Source organism: Cherax quadricarinatus, chromosome 9 (genome assembly GCF_038502225.1).
Source record: "Cherax quadricarinatus isolate ZL_2023a chromosome 9, ASM3850222v1, whole genome shotgun sequence".
In the NCBI taxonomy this organism is placed as follows: domain Eukaryota; kingdom Metazoa; phylum Arthropoda; class Malacostraca; order Decapoda; family Parastacidae; genus Cherax; species Cherax quadricarinatus.
The window spans coordinates 55,674,363-55,699,271 of NC_091300.1; the positions used below are offsets into that span (position 1 = coordinate 55,674,363).

The 24,909-nt window shown below is 37.7% G+C and overlaps 1 protein-coding gene across 1 annotated transcript in view; it reads right to left on the reverse strand.

Moving 5' to 3' along the window:
- The window catches only part of LOC128685992 (UDP-glycosyltransferase UGT5-like), a 265,203-nt gene that overhangs the window by 62,212 nt on the left and 178,082 nt on the right, over positions 1-24,909 (reverse strand). Inside the window, 1 exon segment of the mRNA XM_070083438.1 lies at positions 13,713-13,804. Coding sequence (XP_069939539.1) covers positions 13,713-13,804 — 92 coding nt within the window.

Here is a 24,909-nt window from a genome sequence, read left to right on the forward strand (position 1 = left end):
CTTGAGGATGTTGATATGATAAAGCTTAGGTTTCCCCTTGACTTCTATGAGGTAATGAACTTTCCCACAAATTTTTAATACTTTATATGGGCCTTTCCATGCTACTAATAATTTATTTGACTTGATCGGCAAAAGTACAAGAACTTCATCCCCTACTTTAAAACATCTCCTCTGACTTTTGGAATCAAAATATGTTTTGTACTGGTCCATTGACAAACTTAAGTTTTTTGAAACTATGTCAGAGGTCTCCTCAAGTTTGGATCTAAGGTCAAGGAGAAACTGGTAAGAAGACTGAACCTCAGCATTTACCTCCTCATTAGTCCATAAGTCATGACAGATGGACAATGGGCCTCTGGCCTGTCTACCATAGAAAAGATCAAAAGGTGAAAACCCCAAAGAGTCACTGGGAACTTCCCTCATGGCAAACAAAGCACAGGGTAGGTAACGATGCCACTCCTTAGGTTTAAGGGAGCAAAGTTTCCTTAAAATGGACTTGAGAATCGAATGCTGGTGCTCAATCCTCCCATTACAGCTGGGATGATAGGGTGTGGTGAAGAGAAGCTTCACTCCCAGAAGCTGGTATAGATGTTGCATTAAGTCAGATGTGAATTGTGTCCCACGGTCAGACAAAATTTCTCTAGGGATGCCCACTCTGGAGAAGATGGACAAAAGGGCTTCAGCCACCTCTGTAGTGGTTATGGTCTTTAAGGGTATGGCTTCAGGGAAACTCGAAGCATAATCAACTAATGTTAATATATATCTATGTCCCCCAGATGAAAGTGGAGATACAGGACCAACGATGTCAATAGCTACTCTTTCAAAAGGTACCGTAAAGATAGGCATTTTGACCATAGGTACTCGCCTGGTACCTCGGGAGGATGACAGTTGGCAAACTTTACACGATCTACAATAGGTAGTGACATCTGAGGACATTTTTGATCAAAAATAGGTTTCCCTAATTTTATTTAAGGTTTTACGATGCGAGAAATGTCCGGCCACTGGCAGGTCATGAGCCATTTTAAATACAGTCTCTCTGCATTGGCTTAGAACAACTAAGATGGAATAGTCTATCTCATCTGAATTTAATTTGAATACTGACTTGTACAAGATACCTTTTATATATTCAAATTTATATGAAAAGTTTTTCCTTTGGATCACTTGATTTTGTTTAGCGGCATTTTGGCAATTCTGAAGAGAAGGGCAATTACGTTGTAACTTGACAAAGGAATCCTTCGATATATCTAAAGGCTTAAAGTCAGGGAAAATCAAAGGATGGACAGCAGGAGAAGCCTGGGCTTTGGTCTGAGCCCTAGTCAAGACATTTATGGTATCGGAGGTGATATCTTTACTTTCATCTAACAAGTGAACCGGTGATCCTACTACCTCGCTTTCGAGAGTAGCATCAATGGTTTTTAATCCCACATGAATCTCACGAGACATTGTCACATCTGAACTTTCAAGGGGCTTCTCTGACTCTACAGGAAGAGGATCTGAAAAGCTTATGTCCACCTTTGGCGATGAAAGGTCTACCTCAGAAGGAAGAATGGCACCTTTTACATTACCTATTAGTACGGAGCAAGAAGTGATGGGAGCTAGTACGGCTTCAGACCAACCTGTGAACCATTTAGACCTAATGTAACAACGGATGGTAGGAAAAGTGTCCGTACGGCCCAAGTAGTCTGAAAGTATAGCAGAGGAATGAGTTTCTTTAAGGTTATGGAACAGCTTATCAGAAATGACTATACATGTGCATCCAGTGTCTCGTAAAATGGTAGATACATTAAGTCCATTAACTGTTCCTGAACAGAAGGGTGCTTGGTCATTACAGTCTTTAAAACATCTTCCAACTTTTTGGACCTCCTTAGAAGGACAATCTGAACGTTTATGTCCCTTAACACCACACAAATGACAAACAGGAATAAAAGAAGTCATTTTACTTTCCATTAGAGGCTTTGATTTCTTAAGGTCTGATGAACCCTTGCCTTTAGGGTTTGATCCCTTTAGGTCTTTATAGGAATTGTGAGCCTCAGCATACAGGTCAGCAGCCTCAGCAACTTCCTCAGCTTTAATCAGGTTACGTTCTCTGATGAATGTTCGTATCTGATGGGGAAGAGCTGTCAGGAACTGGTCAGCAACCATGAAGTCTCTAAGAGATTCATAACTGTGATCAATTCCTGAACTCTCTATCCAAAAGTCGAACAAACGAGTGTTACCTGTAACTGCTGAAAGTTCTGGCCAGGCTGTAAGGTGGCATACCTGAAATCTTTCCTGTAAGAATTAGTGGTTTTTTGATATGCTTTAAGGATTGCCTTCTTCAGTAGGTTATAATTACATATGATATCCTGCGACAAAGTTGCATAGATATTCAAGGCTGTACCAGAAAATAACATTCCTAACCTGGTAGCCCAGGTGTCAGCAGGCCATTCACAGAGGGTAGCAGTATTTTCAAACCTGATAATGTATGAAGCTATGTCTTCCTCCTCTGTGAAGGGAGGTAAATTAGGTGTTGGAATATGTGCAGTGACTGCATGATGTTCAATTACTCCTTCCTCTAATTGTTGTTGTGTCATAGTTAACTTTTTATTCTCTAATTCAAGGCGAGATTTTTCGAGCTCGCGATCCTTTTCTCTCTCTATTAACTCAAGTTCTCTAGCTTTTTCCTCACGTTCTCTAGCTTTTTCCTCAACTTCTCTATCCTTTGCTCTTTCCTCAAGTTCTCTTATTTTAGCCTGTTCCTCACGTATTTTAGCCTGTTCCTCACGTATTTTAGCCTGTTCCTCACGTATTTTAGCCTGTTCCTCACGTATTTTAGCCTGTTCCTCACGTTCTCTAGCTCTTTCTTCACGATCAAGTCTATCACGCTCCTTTTGTCTTCTCTTTCTCTTTCTCTCTTTCTTGGATTTCTCTCTCAATTCTCTCTCTCTCCTTTTTCTCTTCTCTTTCGATTCTCTCTCTCTCCTTTTCTTCTTCTCTTTCCCTTTCTAACTGTCTCTCTTCTCTCTCAATTCTCTCTCTTTCAAGTCTTTCCTGGATCTTAGCACTAATGAAAGATTCTAAATTTTTCCCTGTTATTCCTAACTTACTTCCAATGTTCATCCAAAACTGGTATTCCTCCATGCTTGCAAGAATAACTTAAACTATCAGGGGAAATGAAACGGGTATTAAAGACAACGGAGGGTTCAATTCCGGCTCCGCTCAAACTGTAAATAAACCAGAGAGCTCGATCCCTGCTTCAATTAAACAATATGTATTAAATAAAACGAAGGGTTCTATGCTGGCTCCGAGCAAAGAGTAAGTAGAATGGGGTCCCTTGACCATCCAATCTTCTCACCAACAAATCAAGAGTGTCCAACGACAGTTCCCTTGATAAAATAAAGAGCTCAATGAAACAAATTGTCACTGGAAAATCTCGGGTCCCTAGAGTCTAATCCTCCAAAGTGTTTCAAGCTCACAAGAAAGGTGGCAGAATTAGCTATTATATCCTGCCTGACTTGACTTACAATAAATTGAGACTATAACATTCACCAAATCTTTTAAATACCTGTACCGTAGCCCTACCATAGAGAATGATTACTCATGGCTGGTGTTAACCGTCTGTGGTATGCAGCGTTGAAGTTCCAATGGTAGATTCGAGATGGAATTGAATCTTGATTCTGTCGAATTGTATCCTGGCAAGGTCGCCACTTGTGAAGGCTTACTCAGCCCTGTAATAACTTCAGACAGTATTACCAAGGCTGGCTCCTCCTCAGGAAAATTAATGAATAGAAAAAGAAATAATAACAGAAAAACATAAACACTTTATTATATATAAAATATAAAATATAAAACACTTAAAAATGAAATATTAATCCTACATTAAAGAAAATGAAAAATGAAAAATATAAATGATAACTGAATTCAACGCTAATATATATAGGGGTATCTGGTGTTGGTGGCACTGTGTTGTTGAAATCGTAGCCGTTGCTGATGATGGGGGGGGGTCGCAGGTGTTGGTTACGACCCACTGGCTAGTTCTTCACAGTATAGCCTTGAGTATTATATCCCGATGACAGGAAAGCAGGTTCTTTACCGCTGCAATGATGAGGGGTTACGTCCTGCAATTTCATACAGGTGCACAGGTAATTAAATCCAAAAAGGGTAAGTCTCAGGACGTTAGTCCATCTCCACCAGTTCTTCTTGTTGACTGACAGGTGACCCTCTCTGTCATCCAAGCTGAAAAGATAGACAGGTTACCCACTGCTTAAATAATCACTCTCCATGATAAGTACAATACCTAAAAGATGTGGTGATTATTACAACAGTCAACATAGAGCAAGGCTGAAAAGACTAAGTTTATTATTGGTCAAAAGTGAAGCTTTCAACCCATAAATCCACTAGAATACAAGGCAGGCATGTACTTACAGTAGTGCTGGGAGCAGTGAGTCTAGTGATTACTGTTTGGACCAGAGCCCCACACGTCACCTTTCGGGGGGGGGGGGAAGGAGGAGGGGAAGGGATAGCAGGAGCTAGACTGACCCTACCTTAACAAGCAGCCGGCAATGAAACTATTGTTACTATATACTCCCTCGCTACTCCTATCTATTGAACTTTTCCCTCACAGTGAGTAATAAGTTTCTAATGAAATTAAATATTAATACTGAACATTTAATGTGAATAAAATGAAACATTCACAAGTTATCCCCCCACAAATTGAAATCTATATTTATTTAATAAAAATAGTGAACATAGATATTCAAAAGCCAAAAGTAATTCAGTCTTTCCACCAAGAGAGAAATTATTCCATGAAAACCAATATTTAAAGTTTCCCATTTTTTTCTTCGATAAACAGTAGACTATATCGACAGCAGATAAATAATGCACAAAATGAACTGTTATGGCATTTTATTATTATTAAAAAAAAAAAGTTTCGCCCAATAGTAACAGAGAATAAGACATACGTATTTATGTATACTGTACAGAGGTATTTACGAGAAAGACTGAGGTCATGTAGTGATGTAGACAAATGAATAAGAGAGGTTAGGTGATCGCTATATCATTTCACATCAACATACGTTAATATGATCTTTGTCTCTGCTATTTAGATCTTCGAAATCACTAAAATAATTAAATGCCAGAATCAAAGGAGAAAGTAGCACATATGGAAGCGACAACACTGAAAGTGAACGAAGTCTTCACGGAAACATCGACAACCACTTCTTGAATATCTCAATAACAAGATTTATAAACGATATTGGCCGTCATAAACCACGCCTTGTTCTGTGTGTAATAACGTCCCTGGTTGGCGAAATATATTCACAACGAAATATCATCAGCCTCATTTTGTTTCATATTTACATTATTCTATAGAAAAGGTAGTTTGGCGAAGCTGGAACTACACAGGCAAATCCACATTGTTTTGTACGTAAATCTAACTAGGAAGTACGTAAACAAGTAACGCCAATAAGTAAGGTCAGTAAGTAAGGTCAGTAAGATCAGTAAGTTAGCTTGTACACTAGTAAGTGGTGACCTTTCTCACAGTAACAGTTCTCTATGGCTGAGAATTTAGAGGAAGTCTATTGAAGACAAGAACACTGTACGTAACAATATTGAAGACAAGAGCACTGTACGTAACAATATTAAAGACAAGAACACTGTACGTTACAATATTGAAGACAAAAGCACTGTACGTAACAATATTAAAGACAAGAACACTGTACGTAACAATATTGAAGACAAGAACACTGTACGTAACAATATTGAAGACAAGAACACTGTATATAACAATATTAAAGACAAGAACACTGTACGTAACAATATTGAAGACGAGAACACTGTACATAACAATATTGAAGACAAGAACACTGTACGTAACAATATTGAAGACAAGAACACTGTACGTAACAATATTGAAGACGAGAACACTGTACATAACAATATTGAAGACAAGAACACTGTACGTAACAATATTGAAGACGAGAACACTGTACATAACAATATTGAAGACAAGAACACTGTACGTAACAATATTGAAGACAAGAACACTGTACGTAACAATATTGAAGACGAGAACACTGTACATAACAATATTGAAGACAAGAACACTGTACGTAACAATATTGAAGACGAGAACACTGTACATAACAATATTGAAGACAAGAACACTGTACGTAACAATATTGAAGACAAGAACACTGTACGTAACAATATTGAAGACGAGAACACTGTACATAACAATATTGAAGACAAGAACACTGTACATAATAATATTGAAGACAAGAACACTGTACGTAACAATATTGAAGACAAGAACACTGTACGTAACAATATTGAAGACGAGAACACTGTACATAACAATATTGAAGACGAGAACACTGTACGTAACAATATTGAAGACGAGAACACTGTACATAACAATATTGAAGACAAGAACACTGTACGTAACAATATTGAAGACAAGAACACTGTACGTAACAATATTGAAGACAAGAACACTGTACGTAACAATATTGAAGACGAGAACACTGTACATAATAATATTGAAGACAAGAACACTGTACGTAACAATATTGAAGACAAGAACACTGTACGTAACAATATTGAAGACGAGAACACTGTACATAACAATATTGAAGACGAGAACACTGTACGTAACAATATTGAAGACGAGAACACTGTACATAACAATATTGAAGACAAGAACACTGTACGTAACAATATTGAAGACGAGAACACTGTACATAACAATATTGAAGATAAGAACACTGTACGTAACAATATTGAAGACAAGAACACTGTACGTAACAATATTGAAGACAAGAACACTGTACGTAACAATATTGAAGACGAGAACACTGTACATAACAATATTGAAGACAAGAACACTGTACGTAACAATATTGAAGACAAGAACACTGTACGTAACAATATTGAAGACAAGAACACTGTACGTAACAATATTGAAGACAAGAACACTGTACGTAACAATATTGAAGACAAGAACACTGTACATAACAATATTGAAGACAAGAACACTGTACGTAACAATATTGAAGACAAGAACACTGTACGTAACAATATTGAAGACAAGAACACTGTACGTAACAATATTGAAGACAAGAACACTGTACGTAACAATATTGAAGACAAGAACACTGTACGTAACAATATTGAAGACAAGAACACTGTACATAACAATATGCTCAACTCGGACATAAACTCATAAAAAAATATATTATTTCAGGAACCACTGAACTCATGAAAATTAAACACCTCATGAAAAGGTTTGATTTCAATAATTTTCGTTTTTTTTCTCGCTATTCTATTGCATACATAATTTCTTCAAACCTAAAAAAAAATTATATCTAATTTTGTATATTTTAAGAAAATCCAATTTGATATATTTTCTCGAAAACTGACAAAGTAACACTTTACTGCATACATTCCATACAACAATTTTGATCCACGAGCAATTTATATTTGTATGCGTTAAAAAGAAACCAAATTATGTAACAAAATGAGCAATTATATATTTACACAGCTGAAAGTTAGAAGCCCAAAAAAAGGCATTCTCCGTAACTGATCTGTTTGAAACAATTCCAAGTGATTATTATCAGTAATAGCATTATTTCTAATTTTCAAATACTCGGTTTTGAATGTAATACTCGGTTTTGATTGTAATACTCGGTTTTGTGTGTAATAATAAGTCTTTCGGAAGATGCATCCATTAGTTAGTGAATGAAAATCAGTGTAATTATTTACTTAATAAGATTAGTAAATTACAACTTATGCTGCCAAATAACAAAGCTAAACTTATGCTGCCCAATAACAACACTAAAATTATGCTGTCCAATAACAACACTAAACTTATGTTGTCCAATAACAACACTAAACTTATGCTGTCCAATAACAACACTAAACTTAAGCTGTCCAATAACAACACTAAACTTATGCTGTCCAATAACAACACTAAACTTATGCTGCTCAATAACAACACTAAACTTATGCTGCCCAACAACAACACTAAAATTATGCTGTCCAGTAACAACACTAAACTTATGTTGTCCAATAACAACACTAAACTTATGCTGTCCAATAACAACACTAAACTTATGCTGCCAAATAACAAAGCTAAACTTATGCTGCACAATAACAACACTAAAATTATGCTGTCCAATAACAACACTAAACTTATGCTGCACAATAACAACACTAAAATTATGCTGTCCAATAACAACACTAAACTTATGCTGTCCAATAACAACACTAAACTTATGCTGTCCAATAACAACACTAAAATTATGCTGTCCAATAACAACACTAAACTTATGCTGCTCAATAACAACACTAAAATTATGCTGTCCAATAACAACACTAAACTTATGCTGTCCAATAACAACACTAAACTTATGCTGTCCAATAACAACGCTAAACTTATGCTGCCCAATAACAACACTAAACTTATGCTGTCCAATAACAACACTAAGATTATGCTGTCCAATAACAACACTAAACTTGTGCTGCCCAATAACAACACTAAACTTATGCTGTCCAATAACAACACTAAACTTATGCTGTCCAGTAACAACACTAAACTTATGCTGCCCAATAACAACGCTAAACTTATGCTGCCCAATAACAACACTAAACTTATGCTGTCCAATAACAACACTAAACTTATGCTGTCCAATAACAACGCTAAACTTATGCTGCCCAATAACAACACTAAACTTATGCTGTCCAATAACAACACTAAACTTATGCTGTCCAATAACAACACTAAACTTATACTGTCCAATAACAACACTAAACTTATGCTGTCCAATAACAACGCTAAACTTATGCTGCCCAATAACAACACTAAACTTATGCTGTCCAATAACAACACTAAACTTATGCTGTCCAATAACAACACTAAACTTATGCTGTCCAATAACAACACTAAACTTATGCTGTCCAATAACAACACTAAACTTATGCTGCCCAATAACAATGCTAAACTTATGCTGCCCAATAACAACACTAAACTTATGCTGTCCAATAACAACACTAAACTTATGCTACCCAATAACAACACTAAACTTATGCTGTCCAATAACAACACTAAACTTATGCTGTCCAATAACAACACTAAACTTATGCTGTCCAATAACAACACTAAACTTATGCTGTCCAATAACAACACTAAACTTATGCTACCCAATAACAACACTAAATTTATGCTACCCAATAACAACACTAAACTTATGCTGCCCAATAACAACACTAAACTTATGCTGCCCAATAACAATGCTAAACTTATGCTGCCCAATAACAACACTAAACTTATGCTACCCAATAACAACACTAAACTTATGCTACCCAATAACAACACTAAACTTATGCTGCCCAATAACAACGCTAAACTTATGCTGTCCAATAGCAACATTAAACTTATGCTGCCCAATAACAACACTAAACTTATGCTGCCCAATAACAACACTAAACTTATGCTGTCCAATAACAACACTAAACTTATGCTGCCCAATAACAATGCTAAACTTATGCTGCCCAATAACAACACTAAACTTATGCTACCCAATAACAACACTAAACTTATGCTACCCAATAACAACACTAAACTTATGCTGCCCAATAACAACGCTAAACTTATGCTGTCCAATAACAACACTAAACTTATGCTGCCCAATAACAACACTAAACTTATGTTGTCCAAAAACAACAAATAAACTTATGCTACACAATAACAACACTAAACTTATGCTGCCCAATAACAACGCTAAACTTATGCTGCCCAATAACAATGCTGAACTTATGCTGCCCAATAACAATGCTAAACTTATGCTCCCCAATAACAACACTAAACTTATGCTCCCAATAACAACACTAAACTTATGCTGTCCAATAACATCACTAAACTTATCCTACCCAATAACAACACTAAACTTATGCTGTCCAATAACAACACTATACTTATGCTGCCCAATAACAATGCTGAACTTATGCTGCCCAATAACAATGCTGAACTTATGCTCCCCAATAACAACACTAAACTTATGCTCCCCAATAACAACACTAAACTTATGCTGCCCAAAAACAACACTAAACTTATGCTGCCCAATAACAATGCTGAACTTATGCTCCCCAATAACAACACTAAACTTATGCTGCCCAATAACAACACTAAACTTATGCTATCCAATAACAATGCTAAACTTATGCTGCCCAATAAGAACACTAAAATTATGCTGTCCAATAACAACACTAAACTTATGCTGCCCAATAACAACACTAAACTTATACTGTCCAATAACAACACTAAACTTATGCTGCCCAATAAGAACACTAAAATTATGCTGTCCAATAACAACACTAAACTTATGCTGTCCAATAACAGCACTAAACTTATGCTACCCAATAACAACACTAAACTTATGCTGCCCAATAACAATGCTGTACTTATGCTGCCCAATAACAACACTAAACTTATGCTGCCCAATAACAATGCTGTACTTATGCTGTCCAATAACAACACTAAACTTATGCTGTCCAATAACAACACTAAACTTATGCTGCCCAATAACAATGCTGTACTTATGCTGCCCAATAACAATGCTGAACTTATGCTCCCCAATAACAACACTAAAATTATGCTGCCCAATAACAACACTAAACTTATGCTGCCCAATAACAACACTAAACCTATACTGCCCAATAACAATGCTGAACCTATGCTCCCCAATAACAGCATTAAACTTATGCTGTCCAATAACAACACTAAACTTATGCTGCCCAATAACAATGCTAAACTTATACTGCCCAATAACAACACTAAACTTATGCTGCCAATAACAACACTAAACTTATGCTGCCCAATAACAGCGCTAAACTTATGCTGCCCAATAACAATGCTGAACTTATGCTGCCCAATAACAACACTAATCTTATGCTGCCCAATAACAACACTAAACTTATGCTTCCCAATAACAACACTAAACTTATGCTTCCCAATAACAACACTAAACTTATGCTGCCCAATAACAACACTAAACTTATGCTGTCCAATAACAACACTAAACTTATGCTGTCCAATAACAACACTAAACTTATGCTTCCCAATAACAACACTAAACTTATGCTGCCCAATAACAACACTAAACTTATGCTGTCCAATAACAACACTAAACTTATGCTGTCCAATAACAACACTAAACTTATGCTGCCCAATAACAGCGCTAAACTTATGCTGCCCAATAACAATGCTGAACTTATGCTGCCCAATAACAACACTAATCTTATGCTGCCCAATAACAACACTAAACTTATGCTTCCCAATAACAACACTAAACTTATGCTTCCCAATAACAACACTAAACTTATGCTGCCCAATAACAACACTAAACTTATGCTGTCCAATAACAACACTAATCTTATGCTGCCCAATAACAACACTAAACTTATGCTTCCCAATAACAACACTAAACTTATGCTTCCCAATAACAACACTAAACTTATGCTGCCCAATAACAATGCTGAACTTATGCTGCCCAATAACAACACTAATCTTATGCTGCCCAATAACAACACTAAACTTATGCTTCCCAATAACAACACTAAACTTATGCTTCCCAATAACAACACTAAACTTATGCTGCCCAATAACAACACTAAACTTATGCTGTCCAATAACAACACTAATCTTATGCTGCCCAATAACAACACTAAACTTATGCTTCCCAATAACAACACTAAACTTATGCTTCCCAATAACAACACTAAACTTATGCTTCCCAATAACAACACTAAACTTATGCTGTCCAATAACAACACTAAACTTATGCTGTCCAATAACAACACTAAACTTATGCTTCCCAATAACAACACTAAACTTATGCTTCCCAATAACAACACTAAACTTATGCTGTCCAATAACAACACTAAACTTATGCTGCCCAATAACAACACTAAACTTATGCTGCCCAATAACAATACTAAACTTATGCTTCCCAATAACAACACTAATCTTATGCTGCCCAATAACAACACTAAACTTATGCTGCCCAATAACAATGCTGAACTTATGCTGCCCAATAACAACACTAATCTTATGCTGCCCAATAACAACACTAAACTTATGCTTCCCAATAACAACACTAAACTTATGCTTCCCAATAACAACACTAAACTTATGCTTCCCAATAACAACACTAAACTTATGCTTCCCAATAACAACACTAAACTTATGCTGCCCAATAACAACACTAAACTTATGCTGCCCAATAACAACACTAATCTTATGCTGCCCAATAACAACACTAAACTTATGCTGCCCAATAACAACACTAAACTTATGCTGTCCAATAACAACACTAAACTTATGCTGTCCAATAACAACACTAAACTTATGCTTCCCAATAACAACACTAAACTTATGCTGCCCAATAACAACAATAATCTTATGCTGCCCAATAACAACACTAAACTTATGCTGTCCAGTAACAACACAAAACTTATGCTGCCTTATAACAACGCTGAGCTTGCCTTCTGAAAAAAAAACTAATTTCTGAAAATTTTGAATCAATCAGGCAATGATTTCAACGATTCCAATTTTTCTAACAATTAAAGCCTTTTACAAGAGGAAAAATCAACTATCTTTAAAGTGATTTATAGGAATAAATATTTTGCAGTCTTGTTCACAAAATACTGAAAGATGTGCTGCTACACCCTTCAGTTTCAGTCTCATCACTGAAGTAGACGTTATCTTTTAGGAGGTTTAAAACCAAGAAGCTGAACCTAGTGAGAGTTACCAGACCCATTCCAGGAATCTTGGAATGAATTTTATGAATATGATCTTATAACTTCTGCAAATACTAATAGATACGTTAGTCTAGTTAAAGTTTTCAGAGCTTGAAGCTGATCACATAAAGCTCTCTCGTGTAATGAATGAAATAAAAACATTAAAAGGAAAGTAGAAAGAAAAATCACGCAACCACTTCAAGTTTTCCCTCCGAGGATACCTAATTTCACAGAAGCATAGATCATATTTGATAATTACAAAGACTCGCAAGTCAAACTTGGTAATTACAAGGTAATGTTACACTGGAAGGAAATTATATAGAAACTTACTCTGAGAAAAATAATTATTAAGATAGACTACAGCAGGAAATTACAAGAAATCTGAATCATCTGAGGTGATTGTAAAGAAACATGGAAGAAAGTTGATAATTATAAAGAAATAGGATAAAGAAGGTAATTACAAATTAACATAATCCAAAATTGGAAGGTAATTAAAGAAAGTACTGGCTACGGTAGGTAACTACAAAGAACCATTAACCCTGATTGCCAAAAAAAAAAAAAAATAATAATAAATAAAAACAGACAACGGCACCAAATTACTAAAATAATCATGAGGAAAGGTTGGTAATTAATAAGAATTAGAGTACCGCTGAAGATTCAAGACTGAAAGATAAGTCAGGGAAAACAGAGAAGTTCAGGTAAGTTTATCAATAACTCTGACCCAGGTATATCTGTAGGAACAAATGATAAATGTAAGTGAGTGATTGTTTCGGGACTAATTGTTACTTTAATCAAATTAAAGATGATCTTACTACATATATCTTGTATGATGTGCATATAAAATTTATAAACTTACATAAAAATTAATAAATTAATGTCATTTGATAATTAACATTAACAAGACTTTATAATATTAATTGTTTTTATTATAACTCACTTACTTCTCTGGCATAGCTGAAGCCTTGACAGCACTTCCAAGGCTGAAGAAAATGAAGCCTTCGTCGCCTGCTTCTGCCACCCAGGCTTCAAGGTCCTGGTAGTTTAAACCAAGCAGTTAGTTTTTTTTCAACATGGGTAATACACCAACGTAAACGAAAAGAAAGCTAGAACTAATATATAAATATTCTTAAACTCAAATTACAATACGCAGAATTATAAAATACTTTTCCTCTGCTTAGGTAAATATAAATGTCTATTAAGTTGAGTAAGTAGATGTCAAAACAGAAGTCAAGATTAAACTATATAGACAGACTGGTTATAAATGACCATAATTTTTAAAGGGGTGGACCGGTAAGCCAGCGGAAGGCCTCGGTCAGATGACCAAAAGCTCCAAAGGCGGGTCATCATCTGACTAAGACCCGCGTCAGGAAACATTTGTCCTGTTTCCTGACGAACCTTACCTAACCTAACCTAACCTAAGATTAAACTAGGATGTAAGACTGATCATTGTTTATTGTCGAAAAAAACTGTACAATCTAAATATATTAAACAATATAAACTCATTATCCAATACTGAGTAACTGTTAACCACAAATTCATGCACATTGAACACAATACTGAGTAACTGTTAACCACTAATTCAAGCACATTGAACACAATACTGAGTAACTGTTAACCACAAATTCAAGCACATTGAACACAATAAACACTTGAATAAGTCCTTGATGGGTCCTTGATTCTGTTCAAGGGACGCTTGTCATTCAAGTAATATATACCAAGCAAACATAATCGCTTTGGTATAAAACTTTTTATTATGTGTGACTGTGAGAGTGGTCTTGTGTTGGATGTTATTGTATACACCGGGAGATTTACACTCGATGATGACAGACGAATGTTGGGCATTTCCGGTGATGTTGTTCGCAGGATGATGGAACCATACTCTGGCAAGGGCCATACATTGTACACAGACAAATGGTATACAAGCCCTATTCTTGCTGATTTCCTACGTGTGAACAATACTGATATATGTGGAACAGTGATAAGGAATAGAAAACTTATGCCAAGGTTCAGTGCAGGCAGTGGTGAAGGTGCAATGCAAGTAAGTGTTTCATGCTAATGAAATCATGGCACTGACGTGGCATGACAAACGGGACGTGACATTGCTGTCAAACATCCACAGAAACGAGATGGTACAGACAGACAGACTGAGCAAGTTCAACCAAAAACCTATTGTAAAGCCAGCTGCTGTCGTGCGACTAGTTAACAAGTGTGACATGATATGGTTTGTTGACTGTGCGCGTAGGAGTCGCAAGTGGTATATAAAACTGTTTTTTCACCTTGTAGACATTGCAGTGCTCAATGCATTCAATATGTACGATATAAAGACTGGAAAACGACAACGTTTTGCAGAATTTTCTCTGAATGTTGTCAAACAGATAGCAAGAAAGTATGGTACCACACCTGTACCTTCCTCTCAACACCGACCTGTCACACCACAACCTGTCCCCCAACCACAGCCATTGGGGGAAGTGCCGGACCGAATCACTCCTAACTGTCACTATCTGGTACCAATACCACCTACCCAAAAGAAGAAGAATGCCCAGAAAAAGTGTGTTGTGTGTGCTACCACCAAAAAAACGACCCCAACAGCTGAAGGACACACGATTCATTTGTCACCAGTGTGGGGTGGCCCTGTGTATGAATCCATGCTTCATGGAGTATCATACAATCGTAGAGTTCTAGAAACATAAGTAAGACATGTAAATACTTGTATATAGTTGTAGATGATAGAATGTTATTCAGCCAGGTGTGCAAAATCACTTGTCAGTGTGTACATGTGTGTTTATGAGAAAATGATAATAATTTCGTATATAATATTGTTGTGTAAACAACAATTGGCATTGAAATCAAGAGATTTTCCACAAAACATAATTATCATATCATGAAAGCCAGGAAATTTAAAAAAAAAAAAATCTAAGAAAACGGCAAAAATGTAGAATTTCTGTAAGCGGCAGTGCGCCATGTTGCCGTCAGGTGATCGCCAAGTCCCAACTTCGCGGCCTCATATCTCGGTAAATACTGACCCTAAAATTATTTTTTATTCTAAAACACTTAAAAAAATGTGCTCTTTTTTCCTATAAAAAAACGATTTTTTTTTTTCAAAATATTCGGGGCGCTGCGCGAGTGAACGTTGATATACGTTTGGACTGTTTAAGGCAGTGGTTCCCAAACTGGGGGTAAATTACCCCCTGGGGTAATTTAACCATTTTTGGGGGGTAATGGAGGGGTGACAGAAAAAAAGTTATGAATTCTGAAAATCAAGAAAACAATGCGGTACCCGGTATGAGGATTATTGTTAACTTTGTCTTAGTATATAAACTTGTAAAGTAAACCTATTATAAGTAAGTAATAAAGTTAAACCAAATAACAATAAACATCAAAAACTAATATACAGTATTAGAAAAGAAGAAATATATAGCTAAGTGTGTGGAAACCCAAAAGTATTTTGACAAGTATGCTTCAGGACAAAAGTCACTCAGTTGCCCAGATCGACCTGTCCAGTATGCGTCACTCACTTCCTGAGGCTGCCTCTATTTCACACTGTCAGTTTATCTGTGAGCATCAGCCGAGGTAGACATAAGCTGGTATGAAGCCAAGAATTCCTAAACTAGCTTCAAGTATGCAACTCCATCCATCCCACTGATGTTCTTGACATCTTTGGTAATAGTCATTAGAGATGCACAATGTTCAAATACAATAAATAAAAGAAAATATCTCAAGTGTTTTAATTTAGCCATATATATCAATAATAACAACATTTTGTGAAAGGGGTAACATGCTTTATGTGGCATGTTAAATTGGGTAACAAGCTGAAAAAGTTTGGGAACCACTGGTTTAAGGGCTAAAGAACTGTTCAAGTGTACCAGGAGGGAAGATTGTTGTATGGGATGGAAACTATAATATATAAAATTTATGTAATACCAATATACAATATATATATATATATATATATATATATATATATATATATATATATATATATATATATATATATATGTATATATATATATATATATATATATATATATACATATATATATATATATATATATATATATATATATATATATATATATATATATATATATATATATATATATATATATATATATATACACATATATATATATAAATATATATATACAATACAAAAAAATAATCTTTTATGTAAAGCCTATCCTAGTCAGCCTACCCAGCGTACCCAGAAGAACTGTAAAACACTAACAAATAAATAATTTTAGTATAGATTAGATAGAAGAGTTGTAAAGTGTTGTAAATGACCACCACCACCATGAAAATCTGTGTAGTCTGCAGAAAGGGTGACAAACTAAGTCATGCCTAGATTGCATGCAATCTTTATCGTAAATGGTCCCATGGGTCATGTAGGAACTTTAAATCAACGCTTTTTTGTGTGAGTTTTTGTGTGTGAGTGGTGTGAGTTTTCTTTGGTATTGCGATGTTGGCTGCTTGTGTAATGGTGTCCTGGATGAGATCAAGTTGAGTATCGATGTCAGAGATAGGTTTGTTGTTGTAGTCATAGGTGAGGTTAATATTGTCTATGTGTTGTTTGAAAGCATCCCAGTCAGCGTTCTTGTAGGAGAAGGAAGGTGTGGTTGGAATGAGGATAGGGTTGGAGGAGATGTGTAAGATGACTGGGATGTGATCAGAGCCTGTAATAGGGCCAGGTGAAATGTAGTGTTGAAATAGAGAGCTGGCTCGGTTTGCCAGAATGATGTCTGGTTTGCCTTGGCCCGTGTGGTTGTAGAAGGTATTGAAGTCTGGGCCAAGATGAATTAGGTGTTTATGGTTTGTGAAGTTGAGTAATTGGAGACCAAGTTGGTTGTTACTGGCGTGATGAAAGGCGGTGTGTTTGGCATTCATGTCAGCTAGTAGGTATGTTGGTGTGTTGGTGTAGTTGAAGACTAAGGAAAGGTCGTGTATGTTGAGAATAGTGTTTGGGCGAGCATAGGTGGTGAAAAAGATAAAGGGACCGAGGTGGGTGTGTATTCTGACTGCAAGACAGTGTTGGTGAAAAAAAGGGATTGGGAGAAATTCGTGTTTTATGTTGGAATTAACAAGGATGGCAACCCCATCGTGGGGATCATAGGGGGACTGTAGTGCAGTATAACCATAATGGCGGTTGCGTTGAGGGGCTTTGAGGCAGGTACTGTTTAGTAAAACAATATCTGGCCTCTCTGCTTCAAGTAGCTCGGCCAGTAGGTGTCTAATTGTAAAGTAAGAACGTACGTTGAACTGAATCACCTTAAACGTGATTTAATGGTTTCGTCAAAGCAAAGTTAATATCGGGGGAGGAGTTTGGATTAAAGCCCTTGACAGTGGTGCCATCAGTGGATGTGTGTTTGTAGGTGCTACGGACCCGTTTCCTGGAAGGGGAGGAAGAGATGGATCTGTTTATATGTTCTTTGGTCTGTCTGTCAGAAGTTGGGGCAGGTTTAGGTTTGAGTGGATTTTGTCTGGAGGAGGTGGAGTTGGACCTGGATGAAGTTTTGGTTGTGGTGGAGTGGGCAAAGGTGGATGCAGAGGAAGTGGAAGCTTTGGTAGGGGATAAGGTAATGGAAGCTATGGTGAGGGATGAGGAAGTGGAAGCTATGGTAAGCGATGAGGAAGTGGAAGCTTTGGAAGGGGATGAGGAAGTGGGGGGAGGGGTGGTCGTAGCAGCAGCAGTAGGGGTGTTGGTGGGAGGTGTGGAAGTAGTGAAGAGGGGTAGGGGAGTAGGAAAGCTGGTTGGAGTAGGAAGTGGGGGGTGGGAGAGAGGGAGGAGGGAGAGGTTGTAGTAGGCTTAGAAGAGAAGCAGGAAGGAGGGATAATTAAAGAGGGAAGATTGTTAGCAGACAAGATTAGGTTAAGGACATGTGAGTAGTCTGATTGGTAAGCTTGTGAGATTACCATCGCAGAGTGGGCAGCAGTGGCGAGTTGACAGTTAGTTTTGTAGTCTAGTGTGGGTGTAGGTGTAGAAGGAGAAGTGCTTGTAGTCTGTGTGTTGATGTTTGATGTGTGTAGAGTAGAAGAGGTAGACCAAGTGCGTGGGGTGGCCCAGGCATTGGGGGTAGGGGAGGGAGGTGCCGGGGAGGGAGGTGCAGGGAAGGGGATGGGGAGGGAGGGAGGTTGGCTGGCTCTGAGGGTGGAGAGAATGTCTTTTCTAGTAGGGCAGGAGTTTGTAACTGCAGTGTGTGACCCGCCGCAGTTAGAACATTTAAGGGGGAGGTTGCAAGTGTTCCAGAAGTGGCCAGTTGCTGAACATCTGGAGCAGGTTTGTGTGGAAGTGCATGAGATTTTGTCGTGGCCGAATTTGTAGCATTTCAGACATTGTGTGATGGGGTGGAAGTTCGGAGTGAAGAGAGAGTTTGGAGGAATGCGGATGGTCTTGGCAAGGATTCCTTGATTGAAGAATGTAGAGGCGTCAGTCTTCTTGCCTTTGCTCCAGATTCTCCTCCACCACGATGCTGTGAACACTAACTCCAAGGCCGAGGGACTGATTACCTCATCTTTTGTATATAGTTCTACTTTCTTCCTATTATGTCCTAGAATCTGTATTGATAAAGCCACTGGATGGCGAAACGTCTACAATAAAGATATCCAGATGTTGCACATGTGTCTTAACTTTCATATTGTCGGTATTTTATACCTTTCTTGCACAACTCTTGGGTATCTTTATTGAGGAAACGTTTCGCCACACAGTGGCTTCATCAGTCCATACATAGGAGAAACTTGAAGAACAGGAGGAGAATGAGGTAATCAGTCCCTCAACCTTGAGTCGATGTGTTCAGTCCATCAATCTTGAGTAGAATACGGCAGATGAGCGGAGAAGCAGCTTATAAACCGTATGGCAGGAGAGGTGCAGCAGTCATAGGTGGTGTCACATTTGTTCAATGTGGAAGTAGGTTGTGCCCAAGAATTAGGCAAGCGAAGAATTCCTAAGTATTAAGATCCCAAGAAGTTGCAGTGCCTGACAGGTTTGTAGATGAATGGTTCAGAGAACCGACATGTTGATAAATTAGACACATGGGCAACTCTTGGGTATCTTTATTGAGGAAACTTTTCGCCACACAGTGGCTTCATCAGTCCATACATAGGAGAAACTTGAAGAACATGGATAGGGCATTCTGCTTGAAGGACAGGAGTAGAAGACAGAGAGTTTGCTTTCCTGGGGCTGAGATGGAGGATATTGTTAGCCGTCTGGATGACATCATGAGAGGTAATGGGAGCAATCCTATTATCTGTCTCAGTGCTGGAGGCAACGATGTTGGCAGACGTAGGAGTGAAGACCTGATTAGCAGATATAGGTCAGCAATAGAAATAATTAGGAGTAAGGGTGGGAACCCTGTCATATGTGGTATTTTGCCAAGGAGAGGAGTTGGAAATGAATGGTTGTCCAGGGCAATTGGTGTTAATTGCTGGCTGGACAAATACTGTAAGGAAAATGCGGTAACATTTATTGACAACTGGGACCTCTTCTATGGCAGAAATGACATGTATGCCAGGGATGGGGTTCACTTATCTAGGTCTGGGATGGTAGCACTGGCAACTGCAGTGGAGGGAGCAGTTAGGACTTTAAACTAGGAATAGTTAGTGGTATGGGTTTTGGCAGGAAAACAGTGAAGTCCCAGTGTAGTAATATTACGAGTTCTGGGGGAACTAGTAATAAGCAGAACGAGGTAGATATTGAAAAGCCAGGGATTTTGGGTGATAAGGACAGTAATAGGTTTAGTAGAAAAACAGAAATGAGCAGGAAGGGTAAAGAGAAAGGAGAGTCTTTCAATGTTTATTATGTTAATTGCCGTAGTGCTAGGAATAAGATGGACGAGTTGAGATTAGTTGCTAGTGCAGGTAACATTGATGTATTTGCCTTAACTGAGACGTGGTTTAATTCAAAAAGTCGGGACATGCCTGAGGAATGTCATATTCAGGGTTTTAAATTGTTCCAAGTAGATAGAAGTATCGGGAAGGGGGGGGGGTGGCATTGTATGTCCGAGATCGCTTGAACTGTTGCATAAAAACGGGTATTAAGTCTGAAGTAACACATACAGAGTCTGTTTGGATAGAATTTTCAGAGGGGATTGAAAAACTGATCTTAGGAGTGATATACCGTCCCCCAAACTTAGATAGGGACCAAGGGAGACTACTATGGGAGGAAATTGTTAAGGCCACAAGGCACGATAATGTAGTAATTCTAGGAGACTTTAACTTTAGTCATATTGATTGGAATTTCTTGACTGGGAATTTAGAATCATACGACTTCTTAGAAGTAGTTCAGGATTGTTTTTTGAAGCAGTTTGTGACAGAACCTACAAGGGGAAATAACCTGCTTGACTTAGTTATGGCAAACAATGAATCCCTTGTTAATAATTTAGAAATTTCAGAGGAACTGGGTGCTAGCGACCACAAATCAATTACAATTAGCATTGAATGGAAGTACGATAGTAGCGATAACTCAGTAACAGTTCCAGATTTTCGCTTAGCAGATTACGATGGGCTTGGAGAACACTTATCATCTGTTGACTGGGGTAACGAAGTTAGCTATCAATATGACAGTTTTCTGAACACTATACATGCTGCTCAAAGAACGTTTATCCCATATAAAGAAATTAGATCAAATAGAAATGACCCAAAATGGATGAATAATAGGCTCAAATATCTACTAGGGCATAAGAAAGGTATTTATAGGCGTATCAAAAGAGATGAGGGTCATCTTATGAATCAGTATATTGACATTAAGAGGGACATTAAAAAGGGGATAAGAAAAGCTAAAAGAGACTATGAAATTAAAGTTGCTAGGGATTCTAAAACTAACCCAAAAAGTTTTTTCCAGGTCTATAGAACAAAAGTTAGAGATAAGATAGGTCCCCTTAAAAATACCTATGGGCACCTTACTGACAAAGATAATGAAATGTGCTCGATTTTTAATAATTATTTTCTCTCAGTTTTTACACAGGAAGACACTAACAATATTTCAGTAATTAATTTTTATAGTGGGCTACAAGAAGATAAATTATGTAACATCACAGTCACTAGTGAAATGGTTGTGAAGCAGATAGACAGACTGAAGCAAAATAAGTCGCCGGGTCCTGATGAGGTTTTTTCAAGGGTTCTTAAGGAATGCAAAATGGAACTCTGTGAACCATTAACTAATATTTTTAATTTATCTCTTCAACCAGGTGTAGTGTCTGATATGTGGAAGATGGCTAATGTAATTCCTATTTTTAAAACAGGGGACAAGTCGTTACCGTCAAATTACCGCCCAATAAGCCTGACCTCAATTGTAGGCAAATTACTAGAGTCAATTATAGCTGAGATTATAAGAAGCCATCTCGATAAGCATAGCTTGATTAATGATACTCAGCATGGATTCACAAGAGGCCGGTCTTGTCTAACTAATTTATTAACTTTCTTCAGTAAAGCTTTTGAGGCTGTTGACCACGATAAAGAATTTTATATTATTTACTTAGATTTTAGTAAGGCTTTTGATAGAGTTCCGCACCATAGACTGTTAAAGAAAGTGGCAGCTCATGGCATTGGGGGAAAAGTGCTCTCGTGGATCGAGTCATGGCTCACTGACAGGAAGCAGAGAGTGTCCATAAATGGGGTTAAATCCGAGTGGGGATCTGTAACAAGTGGCGTTGGGCCCGTTGTTGTTTATAATATATATCAATGATCTTGATGAGGGAATTACTAGTGATATGAGCAAATTCGCCTATGACACAAAGATAGGTAGGATAATTGATTCAAACGTAGATGTTATGGAACTTCAGGAGGATTTAAACAAACTCTATTCTTGGTCAGAAAAGTGGCAGATGCAGTTCAATGTAGATAAATGCAAGGTTCTGAAGCTTGGGAGTGCCCATAACCCTAGTACTTATAAGTTAAATGATGTAGAACTTAGCCATACAGATTGCGAAAAGGACTTGGGGGTTATGGTGAGCAGCAACCTTAAACCAAGACAGCAATGCCTAAGCGTACGTAATAAGGCAAATAGATTACTGGATTTATATCAAGAAGTGTAAGCAACAGAAGTCCAGAGGTCATACTGCAGCTTTATACATCATTAGTAAGGCCTCACCTAGATTATGCAGCTCAGTTCTGGTCTCCATATTGCAGAATGGACATAAATTCGTTAGAAAACATTCAGCGTAGGATGACTAAATTAATACATAGCATTAGAAATCTTCCTTATGAAGAAAGATTGAAGACTCTTAAGTTACATTTACTTGTTAGACGAAGAATGAGGGGATACCTGATCGAAGTGTATAAGTGGAAGATATGTATTAATAAAGGGGATATTAACAAGGTCTTGAGGATATCTCTCCAGGAGAGAACCCGCAGTAATGGATTTAAATTGGATAAGTATAGATTTAGAAAGGACATAGGAAAGTATTGGTTTGGAAATAGGGTAGTAGATGAGTGGAATTGTCTACCTAGTTGGGTTATTGAGGCTGGGACTTTGGATAGTTTCAAATTTAGGTTGGATAAGTACATGAGTGGGAGGGGTTGGATTTGAGAGGGACTTTCACATCAGAGCTTATTTCTTGGGTGGCATTGAAAATTGGGTTGGGCAAATGTTTTGTTAGTGGGATGAATTGCAAAGGACCTGCCTAGTATGGGCCAACAGGCCTCCTGCAGTGTTCCTCCTTTCTTATGTTCTTATGTTCTTATGTAATATTAGTGCTGTTTTACCAGGAGCAAGAGCCATTGATCCGGACAACAGCACTCTTCTTGGTGCTCCTCTTGGGATCAATACCACTGATCTAATGCTAGAAAATTAAATCTCAGGACGATGGAAGACAGGATGAAAGACATCGATACACTTGTGCTTGTCAATCCCAAAACTTACCAATTTCCTGAGATGCTCCCCAGCCTTCAGCAGTCCAAAACTCAAAGAATATGGTTCTCTGTTTAAGACCATGCTTGAGAGTGTATTAAATTTTTCACTCAAAGATGGACAGTGGTTGCAAGCCTCATTTCCAGTTAGGCTTGGGGAGCTGGGAGTGCACAAAACCTCCCAGACTGCCCTACCAGCTTTCCAATCCTCTTCCACAGCATCAAATTGGTTAATAAAACAAATTCCTCCGGACAACCTCAGTGACTCAGCAGGAATACAGGACCCAAGCTATGCCAGTGCCATCACTAAATGGGAGATTCTTGCTGCTCCAGCACCAAAACCTAGTGCAGCACTGGCCTACAAACAGTCAAGTTGGGATGGCCTTGTCACTGAAAAGGTGCTTGCCAATATGCTTAGGGCTGTACAATCAGACAGGGAGACTGAACATCTGCAAGCTGTGACTACACTTCACTCCAGATACTTCCGCCAAACTGTTCCTAGTTCAACACTGGGAACACGCCTCGATCTAAGACCCTCCATATTGCAGTGGCTCTCCGCCTTGCTGCCCCAATTCAGTTGGAATATACGTGTATTTGCGGCGGTGCGCAAACTGACCAATATGGTCTTCATGGTCTTAACTATTCCAAAACCAAGGGCTGGCATGCAAGACACAATGAAGTCAACGATATCATAAAGAGAAACCTTGCTAACGCAGGATGTCCAGCAGAGAGAGAGCCCCAATCACTAGCAGCCAACAATACCCACAATCCAGCAAACTGCCCCGAAGGAATCACCATCTGTCCTTGGAAGAAAGGCAAGCATTGAAATCCCCAACCACAAGTACTCTCACACTTGGTTCAAAACTCCCCACGCATTCACTCAACATTTCCCAAAGTCTCTCTCATTCCTGTACACTTCTCTCTTCTCCAGGTGCATATACACTAATTGTAACCCACTTTTCGCAGCCAACCTTTATTTTACTTCACAAAATACACACACACACACACAATATATATATATATATATATATATATATATATATATATATATATATATATATATATATATATATATATATATATATATATATATATATATATATATATATATATATATTATTGTTGGTTTAGAAAGACACGTAAGCAAACACTATGACACATTTATTAGAAAACGTTTCGGTCCTGGGACCTTGATCACTTCTAACATACGGAGGTAGAAAGACATTATATATATACGCGGAGAGTGAGGTGTGACGCACGTGACCTGAGGAATGTCATAATTACATAAGAATGGAGGAACAC